The sequence below is a fragment of the Leptinotarsa decemlineata genome, unplaced genomic scaffold (assembly GCF_025532065.1).
Source record: "Leptinotarsa decemlineata unplaced genomic scaffold, Ldec_3_MD MMD2_tig00000199_RagTag_RagTag, whole genome shotgun sequence".
Taxonomy (NCBI): Eukaryota; Metazoa; Arthropoda; class Insecta; order Coleoptera; family Chrysomelidae; genus Leptinotarsa; species Leptinotarsa decemlineata.
The window spans coordinates 14238306-14265023 of record NW_027412544.1 but is presented as its reverse complement, the minus strand read 5'-3'; the positions used below and the strand labels follow the sequence as shown (position 1 = coordinate 14265023).

General features: G+C 33.4%; 2 protein-coding genes across 4 annotated transcripts in view; one reads left to right on the top strand and one right to left on the bottom strand.

The window, feature by feature from the left end:
- The first annotated feature begins 19398 nt into the window (after positions 1-19398).
- LOC141481541 (uncharacterized) lies at positions 19399-24487 on the top strand. The gene is made up of 4 exons (XM_074173166.1): positions 19399-19421; positions 22949-23136; positions 23239-23319; positions 23433-24487. The coding sequence occupies exons 1-4, from the start codon at positions 19399-19401 to the stop codon at positions 24485-24487; spliced, it is 1347 nt and encodes a 448-aa protein (XP_074029267.1).
- A 1847-nt stretch (positions 24488-26334) lies between these two features.
- The window catches only part of Tusp (WD40 superfamily protein Tusp), a 73652-nt gene continuing 73268 nt past the window's right edge, over positions 26335-26718 (bottom strand). For all 3 annotated transcript variants that reach the window (XM_074173003.1, XM_074173004.1, XM_074173002.1), the window contains one exon: positions 26335-26672. In XM_074173003.1, coding sequence (XP_074029104.1) covers positions 26556-26672 — 117 coding nt within the window. In that variant the 3' untranslated portion in view covers positions 26335-26555. The remainder of the gene's footprint in view (positions 26673-26718) is intronic.

The following is a 26718-nucleotide window of genomic DNA, read 5'->3' as shown; positions in this document are numbered from 1 at the left end:
CAAAGAAATATATATGGATAATTTATCTGATTTCTGATAGTTTTTCCCAATTTTCGTTTTTTTTTCTTTCTTTGGATTTGTTGAAATTTATTGAAGAAGAGGCAAAATTATCCTAATCAAACTTCATTAAGTTCTATCGGGTGGAAAATGAAAACTCATCAATGAAAGTTGAAGTATATAAACTATTATAAATAATTGGATTTAAATAGACGCTGACAGAAAGATTTCTGAAAAAAAAATGAAATAAACATTTATAAAAACATCGAAAAAAGGGAAATTTCAGGTTTCCTATATCCCCATCATCGAAAAAAGTAAGAATCTTTCGAACAAAGGAAAAAGAAATGAAAATTCTACATGCACAGAAGATTCTTTCAGATACAAATCGAAAGACCAGTTTCACAAGAATATTGCTTTACGAGAAAGTTTTTTTTTTCATCCTAATTGTACTGTAACCTCTCATTATGTAATTGAAACATATACCCATTCATAAGAACACTAAACAATGTTATACATGAGAAAGCTTTGGTACAAAATCAAGAAAAGAGTTGAAACTTTCTATGTTTTTACCACTTTTATTTGTAACTAACGTCAGTGCAGTTTCGTCCTGTAAGGACATTTTCAAACTCATAGAATGTATAAGTCTGAAAATGTCCTTATAGGAAGAAACTGGAGTAAATTCAGTTACAAATAAAAGTGGTAAAAACAAAAAAGGTTTCAATTCTCTTTTCTTCATTATAATTTCCTACCACTTAGTAACGGCTACATTCATCAATGGTACAAAATTTCACTTACATCGAACGGTATAATCCCTAAAGTTGTACACTTCGAAGTTTCGGGAAATAACACTTGCCTTCTAATCTCCACATCAGCACCATTGTTTTGATAACAATACAAGATAAAGCACTCATTTCTTTCATCACATTACGACATTATATCACCGAAAGAAACATAATGTAATGTTATACAAAAACGATGCTGATGAGGAGATGAGACAAGTGTCTTGCCCCGGAACTTTGAAGTACACCATTCAGAGTGAAAGTGCTTCCAGTTTATATACGAAAGAAACTGCTTTGAACGATATGCACATCTTCATATATTTTTCATTGTAGTTATTATTTTTCTTCCTTTTTTGAAGTTTCCTACATTTTTTGTTCGATGATCGATGAGTAGAAAGCCAAGAAGTTTTTTTCTCAATATATTACCACCCCCAGATCTGAATAGTTGAAGGAAGTAAAAGAAGTGAATGTAGCTGTCATTTATGATTGCACAATAATTCTGTAAATACAAAAATGAAAAATTGTTGTTCAGTTGTTTTTCAATGAATATTAGATAATATCATTAGGTACTGGCAAAAACAGATTCGATTTTTTATTTTTCACTGTGCACATCGTCTTTCTGAATGCTTAAATACTAACAAATATTTACTGTCTACGTTCCTGAGAAAATCTAATTGATTTTTCAAAAAACCGATCATTTGTCTGGTCAATAGAAAGAACTGTTGCTTCATCTCGAAAATCTAGCTATATGTCATATATTTAATTGGACTATCAATCTTATTTTCCCATCAAATCCTTTCAATTTGTTCTGGTATCCTTATATTCTGCCCAGCTTTTCGTTGAAGCTATATCCCTCCATTGTCATTGATTGAAATATCGTTTTAATGGTGGTAAATTTCAGCTGTTATAAATTAACTGAAACACGTAGTGCCATTATAGGATTTAATTAAAGGAATACACTAAGGAAATGTGTCGAATAGCACAATGGTAATAATAAATGTAATAATACCCACGTAGTAATTATAAAATGATAATGTGTCTCTTGGAGGATTAATAAAATGACGTTCAGAGAAAATGCATGAATGAAATATTGTACTGAAGAACTATGTGATTTTTTCAAATCACTTGCAAATAATTTCAAAGTTATAGTAGTCAAATTGAGAAATATTCAACAAATTACAGCAACACTTCAACCCACTAGAAATATCACTGACCTGTCAGAATTGATTGAACATGTAATTAAATTGAATATTTTCGTTCATAGTAGGGATTTGAATTTCAAATAATTTTCAGAAATAATTCAACTTTCAAATGAGATTTCAAGTTCATTGACATAAATGTAGTATATACATTTGTGTGTTTTATTTCAAATACTATAGACAAAATTCAAAATTGGCTATTACTTACTTTTCAGCTAAGTATTCTTGTATATTACTTCACCTCAAATAACTAGTTTCATCGAAAATGCACTTATAAAAATGGGGAACTCATGCCATTTTCTATAATATGGGTATGCGAAGTCAATGAATAAGGCTCAGATTTCGGTTTTTTGTTGTTGGGTTATAAGAACCCATAGAAACACTAGAATTTACTGATGAATTTTCAGAGTTTTGAACATTCAGATACTGATGGACCTGAATGAGTGGTTGTGGTTAGGTATATCAGGATGTTGTAAAGTACATTTCGCGTTGATTATTTGAACCTATAACTATTCCTCAATTCAAAGAAGAATTTGATACTGGTTCATTCAAATTTCTATTTTATGATCTATATTCTGATTCAATTATTGACAAGTTGAAAGTTTACGTGACAAAAATAATATTTTTGAAATTGAAGCCTAAGGTTTCTGAAAAGATACTTGCTGAAAAAATTTGAAAAATTCAAGTTAAAATTTTTCATAAACAATCAAAAATATTAAAGAATCAAAAACCGAAATGAAACAATAACTCTTTTTTTATTGATAAAAGCTGTTGAACCCTTGATAATATGATTTTTTTCTCATTCCTTTGGCTTGAAAAATTATTATGAACGAATGTATCATTCTTGAGGAGAAATTCCTTCTCAAAATATTTTTTTGCATAAAAATGCATTTATTATTGATCATTAACTCTTGACAAGAAATATCAATTTATAAAACCAAGTTTTTTGGGGAATCGTTATTACCACTGCTTCAGTAGAGTTGATCTATAGTAGGTATAAAAATTGTTATATGTAGACGTGTTATAATTATAACTTTCAAATCGCTCAGTTGGTAAAAATGTTAGGTAGATCAACTCTCCGTTCTTTGTGGGAAAGTTGTAAGTCACTTGAAGAGTTCATTAAAATTTTTAAAAAATTCTGGTATTGAATATGATTTCATGAAGTGAAAATTGAAAGATAAGTTGGTTATTTTGTGGGGCATTCATAAATCCTGTGAATCCTGTGAATTTTTTCCTGATAACTCAAGCACAAAACAAATAAAGTTGTAGCAGGAGGGGTATGTTTTGGTAAAATTTTCAAATTATTCTTATTTTCTTTCAAATAAAGAGGACATGTTTTATGTATCAGAGACTTCTTTCGATTAAGAACAAGATTCAGCTACCATAAAATTAGTCTGAGCTACCAAAAAAGCTGTTGATCGCTGAAATGGCTATTGTTTATGGAAAATATAGTCAAAGTAATTCAGAAGGTTTTTTCGTTTGAGGGGGTGGGTGCGACAAAGTTGTAAAGTTTTCTAAATTATAAATCCATCTCTGGAATGGTTGAAATGTTATTAATGAGTTGATTTGAAATTCAAAACCAGGAGGGCGCTCAAAAATGTTTTGTCGAATCAGCTAACGCCCACAAGAAAAATGAATGCAATAAAATGAAAAACAGTGAGTGGAATAAGACCAAATTTTACACCAAAAATTCATATCGTTTCAATAAAGAATGTCAGATACGAGCGGGTACCCATGATTATGATGAAGATGATGAAGGCAGTGAAAGTTATGAAAAACCAGGTGATAATGATTTATAGTCATTGTCGAATATGGAAAAAAATTAATGAATTTCTTGTTGAAATTTTTATAATAACATTTTATTATTTTCTTCATAAGGGAAGTTAAATAAATTCAAAGTTCCAAACAGAAGAAAATCACCTAATAACTTTCAGAAAAACATTTTCTTCATTCGACTCGTTTTATGAAATGCAATGATTATTTTTTACATTTTTTGAGAGCTACTTTGGTTCTACGTTTTGAAAAATTCAATAAACTCATTATAAAATCAACTCTCTTTAGCTCGATATTTTTAAGAACAATTTTTTCTATAAAAATTCATTTGTAATATCAGGAACTTGAATCAAACTACTTAATCTTGAAGATGACCACTTGGTGATTAAAACACGTGTCCGGGTGTTAAAATAACGGTTTGGTGTTGGGATAAAACTCCAGTAATATTTGTTTTTTTTTGTTATCTATTTTATGCATTTTTCTTGTGGTTGCCAGACGATTTGATAAACGATTTCTGCGCGTCGTCTCTGCTTTGAATTTCAGATCATTTTCTGAATTTACTTACATGATTCCAGTCATGTTAGAGATGGGTTTATGATTTTGATAACTTCACAACTTTGGCCACCCACGCGCTCAAACGACAAAATCTTTCTGAGAGCCTCTCGAGCCGAATCTTCAAATTTATGCACTACATTTTTTATGAATTTGTCTTTTTCAACGATCAAAAGCTTTCTTGGTAGATAGATATCGCGATACTACTACGTTCTCTAAGGTCAATACAATCTTTGAGCTCTGACCAACTATTTTTTATGTCATGTCTTGTTTCTTTTTTGATCTCCATTTTACATTGAAGGTTTTTTAAAATTATCTTATTTAGTCACACGCAATCTCCAGTTTTTCCCTCTGAGTTTTTCTGTCCATCGACCGCAGTCTTTTATTCCATTTTTCTTTTTTGCTTTCATTTATATGAAATTCATTTTTAAAATGAAGCTTGAAAATAATTATTGTAATTATGCAGTATTTTTCAATATTCTTTCGAAATCGCAATATTATTTTCATTTTCAAAGTATAATTGAAATCGAAATTTTTGTAGTGGAACCCAGATTCAAAATTATGTTGCGGCGATAACGTGTATTGCAAGTATTAAATTTCTCCTGAAGAGCCCAAACTTGAGGATTGTTATTATTTTTTAATCTGCTCAGACTTAAAAAAAATAATCTCATCTACATGAATTCCAATAGGTATCATCATTATTTACATTTTTTAGAAATTACGATGCATTCAGCTCAGTTTCAAGCAACTTCACGAAGAATATTTCATTCATGTCCAAAATAACGTCTTTTTTCCAGTAAATAAAACAATAGTCTAAAAAGTAGTCTGAACAATAGACTGCCTATTGATAAGAATGGGGAACATCAACTGTAAATATAGGAGTTTATTGTAATATGTTAGAACTGTAGATAAAGACAACGTTATATAAGATTTTGTCATAGAGTTTTAAGGATTGTTATACGTTGTTGCTTGATTTTATAATCCTGCTTGGAACATGAATAAAAATATCGAGTGACATTTTGTATTTTTTTCATGACGTAAATAATATCATCTTTATCTTAATATCCATTCCTTCTCTGTATTCTCATGTCTTGATGGAATCCCTCTCTTCTCAATTTTTTAAAAATTCATAAAAAGTATTCAACCACACACAACCAATGTTACTTCTGAGTTCAACAGAAATAATATTTTCGGGTCATCAGATAGTTAAAATTCCATTCCATTTCTATCGTAAGCGAAGGAAAATAATATTCCAGCAAAATTCGAAATATTGATATCTCAGGGCTACTCCATCAAGAATTAGCAAATGTTTTTCGAGAAACCAATATTTCCTGGTCAATACCATTATGTATATATTGAATGTAGGTAGGTGCTTCTCATTATTTTAGCAGAAAGAAATAACTGAATTGAGTTTCAACCCATATGTTGGGTATGAATTGAATGAATTCAAGGCTGTACCTCTGATTTCATAAATTTCAAGTTTGCTGTTAAGGATATTGTGGTTGGCACATGCAATCGAAGGCAAATCCCACAATGTTAGCGAGGTGAGTTCACCACTGTCCATATGTTCGATAACATGTTGTATTACCTTCCCCGTTGCATCTATTGTAGATCTATTCTTGATGAAGCCAAATTGATGGCGATGAAGAAGACTGTATTTGTTCAAATAATTGGAGAGGCGCTCCTTAATTACAATTTCTAGGACTTTTTATAAAATGGGTTTAATCCCATAGTTGTTTAATAGTTCTATAGTTGTCTGGTATATTGGGCTCACCTTTTTCCAGAGACATTTAGGAAAATGCCTCACATGAAGGAGCGATTTATTGATTGTGTTAAGGGTTCAACAAAAAAATCAATGGTTTTTTCTCACTACATACAATGAATTTAAAAAATAACTATTTCAACACAAATCTTCATTTGGAATTAGGTATTTCAATAAGAACCAATAAAATAGTGGTTAAAGAAGGAAAGCAAATAATTTCTACAATAACGAAGAAGTAAAACTTTCCACCCCCAAAAAAAAGCGGTCTAGAAGAGCACCAGTAACTGATAATCCAATTCAAATATTAGACGGATTATTTACGACTTTACGGTGAAAAAGTTCCCAACACAGAATTAATGACGTAAAATTTCAAATAAAATATGTTTCGAATGAAGAAGGACTGAAAATAATAGAAAAATTTCATAAAAGAAAAACTTCATAAAAGAAAATGGACATTGAAAATTAGGTATTTACAAAAACTCAATTATTTTCGTAGCCAACAACCTTACCTTACCAACAAACATACCTTCATAGTTGACATACATCATCCAACAACTGGATAAGAAGAGAAATGAATTCGTAAAATTATGGTAAATAGTAGTCATGACCAATAATGCTCCATACCATAATATTCAAATTAATTCATCCCACTACACAAATTCTAGGAAGGCGGCCATGGTGAAGTAGCTGCACGAAAAAAGTATGTGTCCACCACTATCACACTCGAACCCAAATTATACGAGTTGACCAAGGTGAATGGAAAACATCGTATTAGATACAAATTTAATGACGTCCTGCTTAAACACGTTTTGCGGGTTCCACCCTACCATCCGGATTTGAATCCCATTGAACTTATTTGTGTTACTGTCAAAAACAAAAGGATGTAACTTTCATGTTGGAAGATGTTAGGAAACTGGCGGAGCACGAGTTTGATCAAATCACTTCCGAGGAATGGCAAAAGCGTTGCCGACATGTAGTAGATATGACACATTCACAGACGTTCAAATAGAGGTAAATCCAGTGATAATATATTCGAATGACGATAGCATCACAAGCAGCAGTGAAGATGAAGATAGTGACTGAATAAAGTTTATTTTTGGATAAGTGTGTCATTATGTAACATTTCAATGAAATGTACTGCTTGCTACCTATAATACTGAATAATAAATGAAAAGAAATTACAGAGAATTCATGTTCCATTTGCTACCCTGATTAATACTAATTATAGGTACGACACTGACCGGCAAGGGGCTTATCGTAATCCAATAAAATTTTGTTGGGGGAGTCTATATCTGCGCGATCGTTCGCCATCAGACGTGGCGTGTACTGTATCTTTATGATGTTTCATAGTATTCTCCTAAATATAAGACAGTTGCTTCAAATATTTGGTGTTCAAACAATCATTATTGCCCCTCAGATCGATATCAGATCAGATCAATATTGGGTGCTCATTTTTAATAAAATGGCGCCTATTGCGAAATTTGAGGCGTCTGTCAGGAGGCGTATATACTAGCATAGGTTCAGACATAAGTATTGACTGACATAAGTATTGACTGGCATGTATTGACGCAATCAATAAAGTCTTTCGTGTAGTCTACTTCTTCATTTTTCCTGACTTCTTCATTTTTCTTGAAACATTTGTTCATAAGTTCTGTGAGTCTGGCAAAATTCTCAATGAATTTCTGATAACAACCCAATAGTCCCAAAAATGATTCCATATCTTTTTGAGTCTTTGGAATTGGAAGTCTGGTGTTAAATATGATATGATATGATGATGTCATCCATGTAGACGATCCAAGTTTTATTTTGCAAATATTTGACGAACTCATCTATAAATTTCATTAGTCCGGACTTACATTGTCTAATAATACTCCAGTCATGGGTCCATGCAATTCATCATAATGTACTCCATCATAACATCAAAGGAGAGAAATCGCAATGCATCATAACGCTACAAGATCATAATCGTAAGCCGTCATAAACGCAATTCATCATAACGTAAAACATCAGAACGTAGTTACTTTGTCATAAAGTACAAAATCATAACGTACTTATAGAAACGTCAACCGATCATAATCGCAATGCAGCATATCCACATTGTATCATAAACTCAATGTATCATATCGCTAAAGCGTAGAAACCGCATTGCACAGAATCCGTATTCGATCATAATCGTAATGTATGGAATCCGTAAAGTATCATAACGTAATCCATCATAATTTGGTTGCGCGCGCATCAAGTCTATCTCACAATAGCTTACTGGTGTCATAGTCAATGGGCCGAACACAAATATTCTAAGCAGAATAACCATCATATTCTTAGCGGAAATTTGCTATACTACGAAAGGTAGAATTTATTTCGAATGCATTTTTCTTCGAGTTTCATCAAAGATAAACAAAATTATGTCGATTGTCGATTTAATTGATGCTTTAAACTAATATTAAACGTTTTCTAATTTTTCATTGATAGTGGAACTGTTATTGAAAGATTCAGTATAATTACTAGAGAGATGATTGATTATTATTATAATAATTAATTTATTTCATTTCCATTAAACATATGTAATAACAACATTTTGTAAGTAAATATCAGGTACTTCAAAATGGCCGATTAGATACATAATTACATCTGTTTTGGTGTATATTGATTATAAAAGACTTCTTCGTATATTAATTTAGTTCCTGTATTTCATCGTTTGGCATATTAGGCATATTAGGTACTCTTCGTAGCGGTTCAGTCTCAAAGCATTGTTGATTTACGTAACTCAATAGAATCCATAACGTTAATATTTTCTACTATTTCATTGAAGCTTGTGCCTCACCGTCGTACTGTTGGATACTATTGCTTTGAAGTGACGTCATTTCTATCGGTTTCTTGAAATTGTTTGAAGTGCAGTTCTATCGAACCATTTGCTGAGAGACACGGGATAATTATAACTTTTTGCTTTTTGTCTGCCCTATTCGCGAAATTCGTTTTACTAGATTTGGCATCTGCCAAATTCCACAAACGACTATAGTGTTTTATTGAATTGTGATTCAAATTTGAACAAATTGTTGAAGGTTTCGAGAGCTGGAAAGAGTTTTTCAGATATTTTGAACTACGCTGACATTACCAATTGGAAAATACGTATTTAGTATTCTGAGCTGATAATTTTTTAAAGATGATAAAGTTTATGACTCCTGCCTACATTTCAAGTTAAACTCATTCTGAAACTATAAACAATAAAAAATATCATCACTCAATGAGAGAGTTTTGTTCAAGTTACCAAACAACATTTTTCATGAAAAATCTCTATCGCTTTAAATGTAGAATTTTATATAAATTTTTGTACAGAAATGAAAACTATATCAGCTGCATATCTTATTTTTTAAAAAAAAAAAGGTCCCTAATAACTATTTTCTGGTCAAAATTAACTTTCTAGGGAATCTAGGGAATGTTGTGTGTTATGTTTGATTTCTAGTGATATTTTTGACAGATGCTATGCCATTCACCAATTTCACAATGTTCATTTTCGGGGATGGATAGAAGCATTAGAATATCATGCAGTTTCTCATTTTTAATTGTTCTGGAATAATTTTTACAGTCATTAAACGAACATCTAGTTTTAGTGAGATGCTTAGCAGTTTATGCAACCAACAGAACAAACAGAATAGACTAAATTCTATCTGAGCAATTATGACCAAAACTAATATGTTATGTATATATTTTCAATTTGTATACACAATTATATGAAAATTAGGACAATCGAAGCGATAGATGTATTTTCATGAAAAATGTAGGTTGACAACTTAGACGAAACTCTCCCAGAATGTGAACAAATTTTGCTGGCGAGTATTTTTTGACTACCATGAGACCTAATGTCGATCTGATCTGTGAACTATTTAAATTATCGGCTACTAGTGAGCCAATTTATTGTAAAATTCAAAATGAGATTGAGCATTTCCGACAGGAGTGTTACTTGACGCCCGACGTAATGTAGATGGCACTAATAACCGATGGGAGGATGATTTTTATTTTGAATCTGATACTGATACTAGCTTTCGAGTTCAAAGACATAGCCAATAGTAGCGGGAGGCATTTTGAATATGAAAAATATTTGCCGAGCAATCACGTAAAAAAATTCAAATAGAAATGAAGGAAATGAATCGAATATGGACTAAATAAATATAGTTTAAAAAACTAAAAAACACGCTTTTAAAGAACATCGAACTAAAAAGTTAATTTGTTTGGAAGTAAAGGGAAAATTTGCAGTAGGTACCTAATACTTTCAAAAAACAATTCAGTCTTGATGTTTTGATTTGAAGTTTCATTCAAAATATTAATGAACTAAAAATATTTTTTCAGTGAATAATTTTATTTTTCAAACCAATTTCTTGATTTGATCTGTATGTCAAGCACCTAAATTCTAATTTTTCGATTTTTTGAAATATTTAAGTAACTGAATTTTCTAGGTCTAGGTACAATTTGCGATAAAGTTTTCATTGTTGAAATCCATATTTTGGTTTGCTTTCAAATAATCGAATTAGATTTCAAAATCTATCTTCCGTTTCGTTCAAAACTTTTTTTTGTAGTGAATCACGGGTAATTGAAAATATTTAAATGTTTCATCTGTAATACAAAATTTCACTAACACTTATAATTCTTAAAATATGTTTTTTATTTTGATTACGTATAGCGCCATCTGCCCGCGAATAGATCAAGCAATAATGCCTATAATTCTGTCAATACAGATCCCGAGCTTGAGAGTTACAAACAAACATAGGTACATACAAACATACATACATACATATAGGTGAAGCTAATATAAAGCGTGTAATAATAATAAAAAACAAAGATAAATATTGTTCATTATCCGACAAACTTTCAATAAGATCACTTTGCATATTTGAAATAGAAATGTATTCCAATTCTGAAGAGTTGTAGTTAACCTGTCGAAATCAGAGTTAGCAAATTTAACGTTTTCAAAATTTATTGTTGTTCAGAAGTCTCATGATTTGCAGGATAGACAAGTGATAGTTTCAGATCATTACTGAAGTGTTGAAATAGCATTTTTTCTATACTTTTCAACTGTAGATAATAGCTACCTAGCAGGCTGTAGGTACAGTTTATCGCCATCGTTACACTATTCGCGCCGAAGCCATAAACACCTATACGTTAGGCCTTTGATGAATAACAATGTAAAAAGTGAGAGTTTCTGTTTAAAATCTGTTTTTCCGTTAACCAGCTGTCGCACCCCTTTGAACGATAACCCTCAGAAATCGAAACTTGTGCGAGCTAAGGATTAACGAGGTCTTACCTTTTAATTTGCTATCGTCCAACTCGTGTTGGATAGCAAGTGAAAATTGATCGTTCAGTCTGGTGCTTGAACCAACGACCACCAATTCGAGTGAGTGAACAAAGCACCCACGTCGAACCGACCGGCTACCGATGTACTAAGATGTCTGTGGTAGCTATGGTTTGTTTACAAACAGGTAATGTTTTCACATGATTACTCGAATGTAATAAAAAGACCATGACGATATAATGAATTCTGACAAAAATAATGAATTCTGAAAAAACCCTTCACCAGATAAATCCTGAGCCCATAGAAAAAATTTCGACTACTGCAAAAATATATTTACTTTTCATATTGGTGCTGTAAGGTCGTGTTTTTCATATCAAAATCACAAGTGAAAAACATATTTTAGTCGTCAGTATCAAAAACAAAGTTACTGTGGGAACTTGGTTATGGGTACCTATATTTGAAACCCACTTCAATTTGAACCAATTTTATTATTTGAATTTTGGAGCATATTCTTCTTAGTTGTTGACTGGACAATTTCAATAGCATTGAAAGGTTAATTATTTCGAGAGGAAAATTAATGACACAAAATAATAATATTTTATTGTCAACATCAAAAAAAAACATTTTTTCAAACAACGAATGTATATTCTCAGATAATAAAAAAATCAACCTAAATGAAACAGTACAAAAATATTCTCAGGCAATAAAAAAATCAACAAATTTAAAACAACTCAACTCGTATATATAGAAGCTCATCCACTTTCATAAAATTTCAAAACTAAATAAGACTAGACACAATTTATAAATAAATAACTAATGAATAAATAGCTTTATTTTCCTGTAGACTACAAAACTATAAGGAAGAGTACCAAATTACAAAAGAGCACTAGTATGCAACAGTAAACAAAATAATCCAAAAATTAATGATGTACACATGCCCAACACTTTGCTGAATTCTATGATGTAGATATAAGAAGGAATATTGTTAGAAATGAATTACTCATATTTTGAGGACTCCTTAGAAATAGCATCCAGAGTATCTGGTGTACTGGGTGCTACTAATACTTCTCGTTGAAAATTAGTTAGTTGACAAATTATCAACATCAGATTGTGGAAGGTAACCATTACCCAAAAAAAGGTCGATAAAAAACTGATTTTTTCCTCCACAAAAAATGACTTTCGTTGAATATAAATAGTAATTTAGTAAAAATTGGTATGATTTTTACTAGAAGCATCACAGGTATATATGCATGTGTAAGTGTAAGGAATGTGTAGGGTAGTTCGGGGAGAGATGACTCGCCTTTTGATTTTTTTTTATAACTTGTAACATCCGTTGTTGTAGATTGAAACGGGTTACTTTGTTACTTAGGAACTAAATTATGGGCTGCCGGAACTCAGCGGAGAGGGATGGTGGGTAAATATAAGTCCACTTGGAGGATAAGTGTATTGTTTCTTCAAACACGCCAAGCTTGTGGTGATTACAGGCTTATAGCCCAGAAGTATACTTTTGGGTTCACAGATATAAATGTAAGCAACTTATGATTAAACTTAAGGTGTGGTAAATACTTGGTTTATTCTAGAATTCGCAATTTGTGCCGCAATGTTGATTCGAGGTCGTGGGGAAGGTGTAATAACACATGGATCAATAAGTCCCGAGACTAACAATGAAAACAACATTTTTTTTACAAAATTTTTTTTTTATTCATCAACATAATCTCCTTTTAGGGTGATACAATGGTTCCAACGCTTTTCCAATTTTTCAATACCATGTTTATAAAAAAATGTATCTTTCGCTTCAAAATAAGTTTCAGTTTCAGCGATGACCTCCTCATTTGAGCCAAATCTTTTTCCCTGGAGCATTTTTTTAAGATCAGCAAAGAGCCAGTAGTCACTGGGGGCTAAATCTGGTGAGTATGGGGGGTGGGGAAGCAGATCAAAGCCCAATTCGTTTAATTTTGCCATTGTTTTCATCGACCTGTGGCAAGGTGCATTGTCTTGGTGAAAAAGGATTTTTTTTCTCTGCATGTGCGGTCGTTTTTTTGCGATTTCCTCCTTCAAACGTACCAGTAAGTCAATATAATAATCACTGTTGATCGATTTACCTTTTTCGAGGTAGTCAATGAAAATCACGCCATGCGCATCCCAAAAAACTGACGCCATCACTTTGCCAGCTGACTGCTGCGTTTTCGGACGTTTCGGACGGCTTTCGCCAGCTGTGCGCCACTCAGATGACTGCCGCTTTGACTCTGGAGTGTAGTGATGTATCCATGTTTCGTCCACGGTCACGTAACGACGCAAGAAATCTTTTTTGTTGCGAGTAAATAGCGATAAACAGCTTTCTGAATCATCGACTCGTTGCTGTTTTTGTTCCATCGAAAGCAATCGCGGCACCCACTTAGAAAAAACCTTTTTCATGCTCAATTTTTCATGAGGGATAGCAAATACACTTCCATATGATATCTGTGTCATCCCAGCAATCTCACGGAGCTTCACTTTACGATCTTTCATTACAATTTTTGTCACTTCACTCACATTTTCCGGTGTAACAGCTTCCACAGGTCTACCCGAGCGTTCTGCGTCATTTGTGTCGGTACGACCACGTTTAAACTCGGCAAACCACCGACAAATCGTTGCTTTTGATGGACAAGAGTCCGGGTAACATTTTTCAATCCATTCTTTCGCTTGCACGGTGTTTTTACCCATTAAAAAACAATGTTTTATCAGAACACGAAACTCGGTTTTTTCCATTTTTTAAACAAACTACAAAACGACTTTACTCTAACCTCGATAACTCAGCTGTTTCTGGTCCGATCGACTTAAAATTTCGACACGTTTCAAGCAAAGGTTAGTACTCTAGAAAGACGTGGTTACTGGTTTACTAAGAGCGCCATCTCTGGGTTAGTTTCGGGACTTATTGATCCATGTAGTACATAACAGGAAAGACCTTACATGCATGGTATATGGGAGAATAGTCTCCAGCAGCACGATCCAACCCTGTACGCAGTCTACTCAGGCACTGATCTTTTCCATACAGATAACTTAATCCTCGGAAGACCGTAATCAGAGATATAAGGGGTGTAGTGGTCTAGCCTTGTGAGAGATACACAAGGATATAGTTCATAATATCGACTTGAGGTGGTAATAAGAAGGCCTAAAATGAGATTAAGGTTTAGAAGGATATACCCTTTAGGGTATTTTCGGGAAGTGGGTTCTTACCGTAGTTGTTGTGTGGCCTGAAGATTGGAATTAGACAAGAAAACGGGTACTTAATAAAAATCCCTCTATACTGTGGGCGAGTTTTTCCTTTAGATAACCCAAATATAGTTATTCCCGTATTGAATATTTTGGTTTCTTCAAATCCACAAAGTGATGAGCTCAAAATTCTTGATCCAGAGAAGATAACCAAACTCAACTCTCATTACCAGAGAAAAAAACCCTTTTCTTTTTCCTTTCCTTTTTTTTCCCTATCAACGTTATTCAAGGTCGAATTATTCTGATTGTCTTTAGGCACAAAAAACTGAACTGAATTGTTTTGAATGTTATACAGGGTGGATGCTGTGCATAAATATATGATTTCAATACATTACTGTTCTGTTATCTTATAAATCCGCTCTTGCATTTTGGGAACCGTAGCAAACTTCAATATAAATAACTACATGGTTTAAACCTTGTATAATTTATACAATTGATAATTTATTGTCCAAAAGAAAACATTTTTACTATTAAGGTAAAAAACAACAAAAGAATACACTTTTAGACAAAATAATAATTTAAAAAAAACTCAAAGAAGGTCATCTCACCCGTAATGTAAGGGTTAGATGACCCTTACACTATGGGTGAGATGACTCTTGGTTATTAGTATATGCAAAAATCATATTTGACTTTAATTTCTTGTTTTCGAGAGCACTTTTCCACATCCATGGCACAGGTTGATATATTTGAAACAACCTTCATGAAACCTTGCGGTACAGTGTACGCATTGAATCCAATCATCTTGTTTCTTTGTAGTTGTATAAGGTTCACCACATCCAGCACATTCAGCGTTATCATTTTCATCGATGTCATCGCTTGAATGATCAGATAAAGAAATATTAGTATCAGAATCCTCAGAAGATGAGGCTTCCACTAGTTTTCTTGATAGTGATTATCTTTTCTTCGCATTTTCTAAATCAACTTTCTTAATAAGTTTTATACTATTTTCCTTATTTGCTCTTTTTTCTGCCTTTACTGTTTTTTTAACTTCCTTCGTAGCTTTCTCTTCTTCTTTCTTTCGTCTTTTTTCAATATGGTCTGGACTAGTTAATTCCATTGCTACCTGCTTAGCACGTTTCCTTACCTGGTCAGCGCTACTTGTTGAAGGTACAGGTGTAATTTGTTCAAGAAGAGTTCCAGGAGTAATGTTTTTTTCTTCAGCAGACGTGGAGGGAAGAGGTGACAATGAATGGTTTGGTAGTACTCTTTTGTCCAGTGTACTATGTTCTTCTTGACTATGACTAAATGCACATTCAGTTAAACATGCATAATCTGGTATCGCACTAGGATTGAACGGATATAATCCACAAGCTTTGAAACCTCCTTTTCCATTTTCAACAGTTGCTGATTTTGACCATGCATCATCAAATAATTTCCCAAAGGATAGCCGATTAATTTTCTTAGTTGGGTTAGTTTTCACAAAAGTATTACAGACAGAATTGTAATGAGATTTTAAGGACTTAAAAAATGATCTATCCAATGGCTGTCGTATGACTCGGAAAGCAAAGAAGTGTTATGTCATTTGCTTCAGCATATTCTAGCATTTCAACGGAATTGCAGTGACAGGAGTGGCCATCTAAAAAAAGTACAACGGGCATTTGAGGTTTCCGTGGAACAAAATGGGTTTTTAACCAATCTAAAAATATATCAGTGTTAACGTACGCTGATTTTGCATTCATGTAAAGTTTTGATCCAGAAGGCATACCATCTTCAAACTCCTGCTTTTTATTTTTCCCCTTAAAAATCAAACATGGTGGGAGAAACGCACCTTCTGCATTACAACAAGACGATACAGTTACCGTTTCACCTTTTTCTGAAGATGTAAGCGCCGCTACATTTTTAGAACCTTTTTTGGCAATAACATATCCAGGTTTGTTATTGAGCTGCAAACCAGTCTCATCCATGTTATAAATCTGTGCTGGAGAGTTCAATATGTTTTTGTCGAGTAGAGTTTTTTCTACCAAGGCAAAATAATCTCTTACTTCTTGTTTATTCATGCCTTGGCATCTAGCTAAAGACACCCCTTCAGATTTTCTTATACTCAAATCGGAATGTTTATGAAGAAAAGAGTGTAGCCAGTCATACCCAGCTACACCTTTTTCTTTATTAAATGGGTGTTTTATTTTCATGAAATCAGCTAATCTGAAAGCCATCTCTCTAACAGTCTGTCTCGTTGGGGCAAACCCAGCTTTTTGCAATTTCAAAATGTGGAATTTAATTTTTACTTCGTTTTCATACCCAAGTAAACAAGAAGGTCCTAAACCATGTTTATTAAAATCTCCTCGTCGAATTCTTCTTCGTAAAGTTGGTTGTGGGATACCAAAGTGCCTGGCAGCTTCATTAACACCCATTTCATTATTCAAAACTGCATTTCCTGCTGCTTTTAGCTGATCCTCGGTCCACTGACCCCTATTGCACTTTAGCTGTCTGTTATACTTTGTAGGCATGTCTAAAAATAAATAAATTTGATTAGAAAATTGTATTCACATCACCCCTAATTTTTGAGTCATCATTCCCAAAATTCAGGGTTAGATGACTCATTTATTTTTACAATCATAGGAAAATTAAATATCAACGACAACGCTGTACAGATGATGCATAACCTATACGCAAAGTGGTTAGTATCTAAAACTCCATAAAAGACGTTTTATTTTAACTTAATTTTCAAGAAACTTTTTTCTCCATGCAAATTTTCATAAGCAATTGAAAATAATTGTTGATCTTACTCACCTATTTATTTGTAAAACTCACAAAAAATACACAAGAAATAACTACGTGACCTATGTATAACGATTCGTTGTACTGAACTAGCCGCTGTTGCCTCATTTCTGAAATTATTAAAGTGAGTCATCTGTACCGACGAGCCATCTCACCCCGAATTACCCTAAGTACAAAAAAACTGTAGTGTAAAAAAAACATACATATTTCTTCTAGCTAGCATCTAAAAATGTCATAACATTTGTTATAAAATATTCCCTTTGGGAATTACACGGCCATACTTGTACATACTATACAAATTGAGTGCCATTGTCAAAGAATATATCGTTGCCAGATTTATTTTTATTTATGTATTCAGATAGAACACAAGTTTAAATGCAATAGTCTAAAACTATAAGTTGGGCAAAACTATATGTTGGGATTTTCTATTTCAAATAAAGAATTTAAAAAGAAAGTGCTCCTATGACCTAAAACAGTTATAAAAAATTCTTCAAATAACATACGTATTATTAAAAATATCTTATAGGTGGGAGAGTGATATTTGTTCTGCAGACTGAGCAACGACTCAAATCCAGAGGGCTTGGATTATAACTCCTCTCCGTGCAGTATACCCACAGAGCCTGTGTCCACACATCAGAACAAACCGCATCTTTCTGCTGAAGCATGTGAACAGGAATCGTTTGTTCCATTTGCATCTGAAAATTAAATCGCTGAAAGAGCAGATTAAACAATAATGTTTTGACAGGTGATGGGTGCAGGGTCCATAAAACTTGACTCAGAGCGTGTCGTGTTGTGAAGAATGAGTTACCTAATTAGTTCGCACGAAGGATTTTATGTACGAGTCTTGATGTAGGTAGTCACCTTCGGCCACCAAAGTAGGTGAAAAGAGATGTAAGAATATGGAAGTTCTGACTGATCATAGGTGTTCTTGGTGGCATGACGCTATTCTTGATCCTAAAAATGATGACAGAAATCCCAAATGATTGAGTGCAAATGGTTGTTATTCTTATTTCACTTAATTTATGTTGAGTACATGATTCTCGATTTCAATAGAGCAAATAGAGCATTGTGACATTCAATGGATGTGTATTGTAAACAGAATAATTAAAATTCTGATAGATATGTTGTGGAACAGAAGCATAAACTCAATATTTTCAGTAAGTATTCCTATACACAAGAATATTTTATGATAGAGGTGAAGATTGTACATCAAGTTATACTAATATATTGAAATATATTTAACATCAGTTGAGTCCAAATCGAATGTAAATCACTGAATTAAACGCATACTCTATAGATTTCAGGATTATAGTGCACTCACCCACATACGTTTTTTCTTTCAATGAATGTGATGAAAGCACTTTTTACAGAATTCAAAGTTATATTGATAGTTTTGTAACCTGGTATTTTATTAATTTTGTTCACACAAAATAATTTGGCCTTTCCATTACTTTCATGTCATTCTACAGCCATATTAACAATTCAAAAACTTCAGACACAAAATAGAGGCAAATAAATCGATCTAGAATATATTCATGATAATAACCTTCAAACAGTTTTAAAGTTTAAAGAAAACACAGATCGAATCAACCAATAGCAATGGCCGATGGCGAATGGTTTTATGGTGTAAATGAGTCTACAAGGCAGCCAACTGTCTCAAAATTTTACTCAACATTATAATGCAGAATTATGAAAAATTAGAAACAATGAAATAATAAATTCGAATAATTCATCATATTTAAACTTCTTCACTATCAAAGGGCTCTTCTTAGATCTTCAATGAGTTCAAAACTTCAACTTCCGCCATTATTCCCACGTAGTATAAGCGAGCGCATGGACTATAGGATTATGAAAAAGTACGTTATGATACATTACGTTATGATGTTTTACGTTATGATGTTTTACGTTATGATGTTTTACGTTATGATGAAGTACATTATGACGCATTACGGTTTCTATCGATTACGATTATGATCGTTTGATGTTATGATGCATTGCTGTTATGATGCATTGCTGTTATGATGCATTGTGTTTATGATGCATTGTGTTTATGATCGAATGATATTACGATGCGTTAGCGTTATGACGGAGTACGTTATGAAAAAGTACGTTATGATGAAGTATATTATGATGAAATACGTTATGAAACTGTACATTATGCCGCTGTACGTTTCTATCTTGTACTATATGATCAATTGCGATTTCTATCGTTTGACGTTATGATGGAGTAAATTTCTGTGTATTACGATTTCTATCTTGTACATTATGATGCATTTAGTGTCCCCTCCAGTCATCACTCGGAGATGATTGTAGATACTAACAATCGAAACGTCGTGAAGAAACTTGGCTTGGAATCTCTTAATTGTTTTGGTTTTTTATTTTTTGTTTGATTGTTCAATATTTTTTTACTTGTATTTCATTTCACTGTAATTTCAATTCAGGTTTTTTTTGCTTAATATAATTGTTCTTTCAGGAATTTCAAATTATTTTAAATAATATTAGACAATGGAAGTTCGGACTAATGAAATTCATCATGAAACATTGTCAATCACCTTCGAACCTCATCCATAACTCAGTGAAAGCTTGATGGTGCATTTTAGAGATCGAACGGCATCCTCAAGTGTTCATAGTGGACGTGATCCACATTGAATTCGATTTTTTTGATATAATTTTGAGTCATTCCGATTTGATGAAATCCAATGGCCAAATCAAGGGTAGTGAGATATTGAGCACGCCCCAATTCATCCAGTTTGTCATTGATAATGGGGATTCTTTTTTCATTTTTTTTCCAGCGAGTTTACTGGAAAAGAAACACTAAAATCTAAAAGTTGTCTGGATTTGAAAAGGGTATTTCAGTATTTCTCCCTATCAATTACTTATTGATCAAATCGATGTTTAGGTTGCTGTTTATTAAATCTGTCAGTCCTAAAGCGCCATCGAAATAGTGATGAAAATCGAATAGAATGGAATAGATTTATTAATCTTAATTGAATTCAGGCTGGTATTGAAGCTTGATATCTCACCTTCTGACTACCAGTTGCCGTTTTTATTATGGTCTCGAAATGATGTATTTTATCTGAAAATAATTTTTCAATTATCGAAGGTTTGAGATACAGGATTGTTGTTGATCGATTTCACTTTTGAAACCTGCCAACTAATATTGATATTGGTTGGCAGGTTGGTCATAAAAATCAATCGGGTGTTTATTTTCATTCGAAAATAATTCCTCTGAGATAAAATTTGGCTAATGATTCTGTTGGAAAAATCGTGATCGATTTTGGAATTGATTTGAACTGTATTGAGTTCTGAAGTTAGTTCTGGGGTCTTGCCAGTATTGAGGAATTTGTTAGTGGAATATTCCAGTGTTGTTCTTGGAGGTATTTGACATGGGTTCAGGTTTTGACAATTGATTTGGAGGAATTTGTTTGGATTGAAGACATTTTGGTTGATTGGGACGAATGGGTCTCGAAAAAAAATTTGGATTTAAAAAATTGGTGTTGGTATGATTGAAATACGTTTTTAATTGATTTGATATTGCTCGCGGAGCAGTGGTGTTCGTTGAGACGTTGGTCATGTGAGTGTATTTGGTTATCTTAGGCGGTGGCATGTAACTTTTCAAAATTGAATCATCAACGAATGTGCCAATTGCAACCTTATAACAATGTGAAATTTGACAAAGATTTTCTTCTTTACTCAGATAAGAATCATTACTAATTCTCTGTACCATGCTACTTCTAATTAGTTCCAACCCACTTCCGAAACTGAGTAAATCTTCACCTTCATGAGGTTGACTCCTCGTTAGTTCCAGAACAAAACAATCTTTATTTCCATGGTCAGAAAAACACTGCCTCAGAGCATTTTTCAAACTCTCCCAAGTGTTGAGTTCTGGTCGATTTTCTTCCATGTACTCTGCTTTACCAAACAATTTTTCCTGGATACATTCAGAGACATGTTCGTTCAGTTGAGACTTGAAAAGATCCCAGTTCATTTGAACATTTTGTTGCTGTAGTCGTTCCATTGTTATTGTGGGTATTGGAAGTTCAGTATTACTTCTGCTAGAAAGTGAAATTTTTCGAAATGAAAAATTACTTAGTCTCTTCAAAATATCGTCAACTTCCTTCATGAATCAATATTCCATTATTGATTCTATATTATTTTCCTCGACTTCAGATTCGATTTTTGTAATTGCTTGAGAAAAATTCACAATAGTTATTTTTTCTCGAAATACTCGTCTAGAATATACACCAGTTTTGTTCGTAATGAACTGCTCTAAATTAGTTTTACAGGAATACTTCTGCAGAGGGTTAAGTAAAGGCAAAAAGGAAATTTAGCAAATACATTTATTTTGGTGGTCCATAATCTTGTAGTATCCAGTTGCTCCTCCTCATATGATTCCTTGTAGCCTCCAGAAGTAGAATTGTCTCTCAATAGATTACGTTTTCTTCGAATTTAAGCCTAAGCACTAAACACTCCAAGTAGCGAAAAGTACTTTTAACGCACTGTACAAATCCTACCGACTGTACCAGTTAAGTAAAATTTTCAAATATTCCAACTGGGACGCCCCTTGGGGGTGAAATCTGTTTCTGTTTGAAATATGTTTTTCCGTTAATCAGCTGTCGTCCCCATACGAACGACAACCCTCAGAAGTTGAGAAACTTGTGCAAGCTAAGGACTAACGAGGTCTTACCTTTTAACATGTGATTCCTAACATGGTCGCGTTTACATATAAAAGTGAATTTTCGTCACTGTTTCTCCGTACCGATATATTTTCGGAAGCTGAAATTTTGTTTGTAGATTCGTTTCATATTGTAGGTGTGCAACAAGAAAGAATTTGTGGATATTCCAACTGTGGCGCCTTCTGTGGATGAAAGGGGTGCGTTTATATATGTAAATTAATTTTCATCAAACGCCGGCCGCCTAACGCCGGCCGCCACTGGTAGCCATAAACCAGGCGTGACGTGGCTAAGGCGCGCCAATCGAGAAACAGCGTGGAAAATGTTACCGACTTCGACATAAATTCGGAGAAATTTCGACATTCGATTACGATGTTTAAAGGCTAGCCACGAGAATATCGTGACAGTCAAGTACACAGTCAAGTGGACGTTACCAAAGACTACAGAATACTATAAGACGTGTCACTCGCTCATTTTTCGACATCTGAGAAATCTCGCCGCCCGCTAGCGACAGCGGGTAATTACCAGCCGAGGTAGTACAGTGTGTCGCTTGAAGTTACCAGTTCTCGTCGGCCACGAGATATAAAGGTTGTCCGTATTGTTTGGTATTGTCAAAGACTACAGAATCGGTAAACTTTGGTATTGTGATAGTGTTGTGTTCGTTCGGAGTTCGAAATATTTATTTTGTGAAAATGTCGACGTATTGCTCAGTGGATGGTTGTCTGAGTACGGTGGGAAGCCCAGGTATTTCGTTTTTCCGCTGCCCAAAGTACAGTGAAAGGTATGCATTCAATATATTCACCATTAATTTTTATTTTACCTATCTATACCTTTTATGGTTTTGTTGTATAAAATTATTCATAACGAAATATACCGCCGGCATTTGCCAATCCAAACTCATTTCAATCTTTTTTCAAAATGTTCAGTTTATCGATTGATATACTTGAATTTTTTTTTAGGTGTCAACGTTGGAAAAATGTATTGGGCTTCATTGGGAATCATAGATATGCTACTCTTACCCCAGAGCAGAGTCACAATAGAATTAAAATTTGCAGCTTACATTTTAGAGCCGATGATATTGTGAATTCTCGTATTCATAGCTATGATGTTCCTTCATTGCTTCTGCCTCAAGATGGTTCTCAGAAAGGTTGGTTCAGTGAAGTTTATAGATTCAAATGATGAAAAAATCTTATTCCACTTTTTAACATATGAAATTTACAATATCAATTTTGTTGTTTAAACCTTCCAGATGATGATGCCATTGCCGGTACTAGCAAGGATTTTATTTACATTGATGCTCAGGTTCAAACGGATCAATTAGGATCACGAGGTGAAATATCTTTTCGTTATATTATATACTTACCTGATCTATTTTTATATGCTTCGGAAAAAAAAACGATGACAAGAAAACAATTATTGAAAGTACGTACATCTTTCTTTTAGATGAATGCAGCCAAACATCTGCTAAACTCTCTTCGGGAACTCCAAGAAAAGTGGCATTACGAAAAAAAATTGTATCACTAGAGAAAACAGTAGCTTCAACATCAAAAAGAGCACTGGACGAAACCGGAATTACTCTGGATGATGTTTTCAAGTTTCTGGATCGAAAATATCCTGAGCAATATTGTAAGCTCTTGAAAGCACAGCTTTCTTTGATAAATAAAGCACCAAAAGGGTCCAGGTATAGTGACGAATTCAAACAGTTTGCATTGACTCTTTATTTTCTTGGTCCGAAAGCATACAAAAAATTTTCAACAATTTGTAGATTACCGTCAAAAAGTACACTTCATCGTTTCACGAAAAATTGGATTGTTGAACCAGGCTTCAACGATTTTATTTTTCGTGTTATTGAATTCAGGATTGGGCTCATGAAGGAGAATGAAAGATATTGTATTTTATGCCTAGACGAAATATCTTTGAAATCTCATCTTTATTATGATATTTCCAGAGACAAAATAGTAGGTTTCCAAACAAGTTTGAATGGGACCTCTACTGACATAGCAAGTAGTGCTCTAACAGTAATGTTCAGAGGTTTGGCAAGCAATTGGAAAATACCACTTGCATACTTTTTCTATAAGACATCAGCAACTTCTGATGATTTGAAAGATATTTTGTTCAAAACGGTACGAAGATGCAAAAGTATAGGCCTAAATGTCATGGGGGTGGTTTCCGATCAGGGTTCAAATTTTCAGAAGTTGGTGAAAACTTTGAATGTTACAGACGAAAATCCCATATTTCTGATAGACGATCATAAACTTGTATATTTGTTTGATATCCCGCACTTGCTGAAGTCGACACGAAACAATTTGTTTTCCTATCAGTTTTTACTTCAGGGTGGAGAAACAAGAAAACATTACATAGAAACAATGTATAATTATGATAGAACTAAACAATATAAATTGGCTCTTAAACTTAATAATGACCACATTTATCGAAATAATTTTCAAAAAATGAAAGTCACGTTGGCTTCCCAAGTTCCCATCAAGAGATATTGTTGACCATATAATAGAGATGGAAAACATATTCATTGAAAATTTTGATAAAATCGGCAGTGAGAAGGGAATTGGACAGTATTTGAAAACAAAATATTCGAAAATTCTTTTCTCACATCCATGTCAAAAATTCCTCTTCGATTATTATATATCTTTATATACAAGAGTTCGGATATACTTTACTTTAAAATTCATGAACCAGGACATGAAGATTGTTAGGAAACATAATTCATGCAATGTAAAATTGAATATTTTAAATCATTTATAAACATATAACATTATATAATTGTATTATTTTTGTTAATAAAACATGTTTTTCTGAATGTATGTTTATCATTTCATCAGTAAATCACTCTGATCTGTTTCTTAGATCATTTATCCATGAGTTTATCTATCATGTTTCTAGAAGTTGATCGACAAACAACTACTTTCGTATCTTTGTTTATCTGTCTGATACAACCGAGCAAGCGAAGTTTCAACTTCGGAACGTCCCCTGTAGATATCGCGAATAGGAACTGCCCTCGTATAACTGTCATGCGGCCGGCGGCTTCCAGACATCGTTTGTCGGCGATATGATTTATGGAAATCGCAAAAAATGCAATCCTGAGCCGTACCGACAAACGAATTCCTTGGAGTGAACCAACTTATAGTATTCGGTAAACTTTGACGTTACACTGTGGTACGCGAAGTGATCTAGTAAGGCGATAGACATTATAATAATAGTTGGAATTTTTAGTTGAACTGTTTGTTGTATTTGAAGTGAAATAAAGTTAAATTTGATTATTCAGTGTAGCCCACCCACGGGGGAAAAACGTAACATTATGATTCAAGGTGTCCCAAACCTTCGCAGTTTAGAAACACATTTTCTTCGACGTTCATTTCATCTTCTTCAAATCAGACATTGTTATTGTCAGAACTTGACACAATACATTTTCAACATAGCTTCTTCAGAATCACTTTGTAAACCTTAGCGCTTCACTTTATTTCTTTGGGTTCTTTTCTACTTTCAGTTGCTCCTTTGACCGTTGCTATCTGCGTCTTTCTTCTGGAGTATCGGTGTCTTTGATGCTTTCTCCCAACTTTCTTGTTTTTTTTTTGTTGGTTCTAGGTTTGTCTTTCAGTGGTGCTCTGAATTGTTTCGGCGATACAGAATTACTGTTGCAATTGGATGGTCCAGCAACAGTATCATCGTGTGATATATTAACTGCGCCAATATTAGACTGGAGATCATCACTGGAGAAAATATCCCTATCAGAAGGGCATATTCCGGTTTTCTGGAAGGCTTTAGTTATATGGAAAATGGTTATTGATTTTTTAAAAGCTATTTTAATCATCTCTTCAACATCGTATGTGGTACCTAGATATCCTGGATGACACATCAACGAGAATTCGTAGCATTGCGGTAATAAATCTTAGGCGGACTGAAAACTCCCACACTCAAGGGCTGCATCCTTGCTCAAATATAAGGATGAAGTGTAAGGACAGTAACCCCAGATTTTCTGTCAAGTCAAGCGCCTCTATACTTTATACTGAATATCTCAATCTTATGTCATAGTCAGATTTCAGAACGCTGTAAACATTTTCAGAACTTCCTTTCATTTTATACACGAAATACAAATTTGATGATTCTCATTTTTTCTTCAAATAATTCCACTCATTTGAATATCAATCAATCTCAGTCATTTTTTCATTTTCTGCTGAGTATATAGTTTTAACAATTTCAACAATTCACAATTCCAAAACGAATAAATTTGTTACTAAGTTCACGTACGTGACTTGGTAAATAAGTAGTTCTAAGAGGTGATCAGAAAAAATGACATTTCCAATATTTTCTTGAGCAATAAATAATCGACCGATATGAAACCCCATTTATTCATAACCAATAATGGTAACATTCAAATACAATAGAGATATCAATTAAAAATTATAGCACGATCCTCAAAAAATTAACGTATCTTCTAAAACATGTATAAAATATATATAAATTTCATCTCATGGAAATAATTCATTATCAAACACAATATAACATTAGACTGAATATTTCGAAAATTGGCACATTCAAAACAAAATTGATTTATTTAAGTCTTTGTGTAACGTTTGCTAAAGCCACTGCAAATGCTTGAAGGGCCGAAAATGGATACTGAAAATCTAGAGTATAGGCATTTCCATCAATTCGACCAAACTGCATCACCTGAAAAGAAATGATAAGAACTATGAGAAGCGAACGAACTACATAT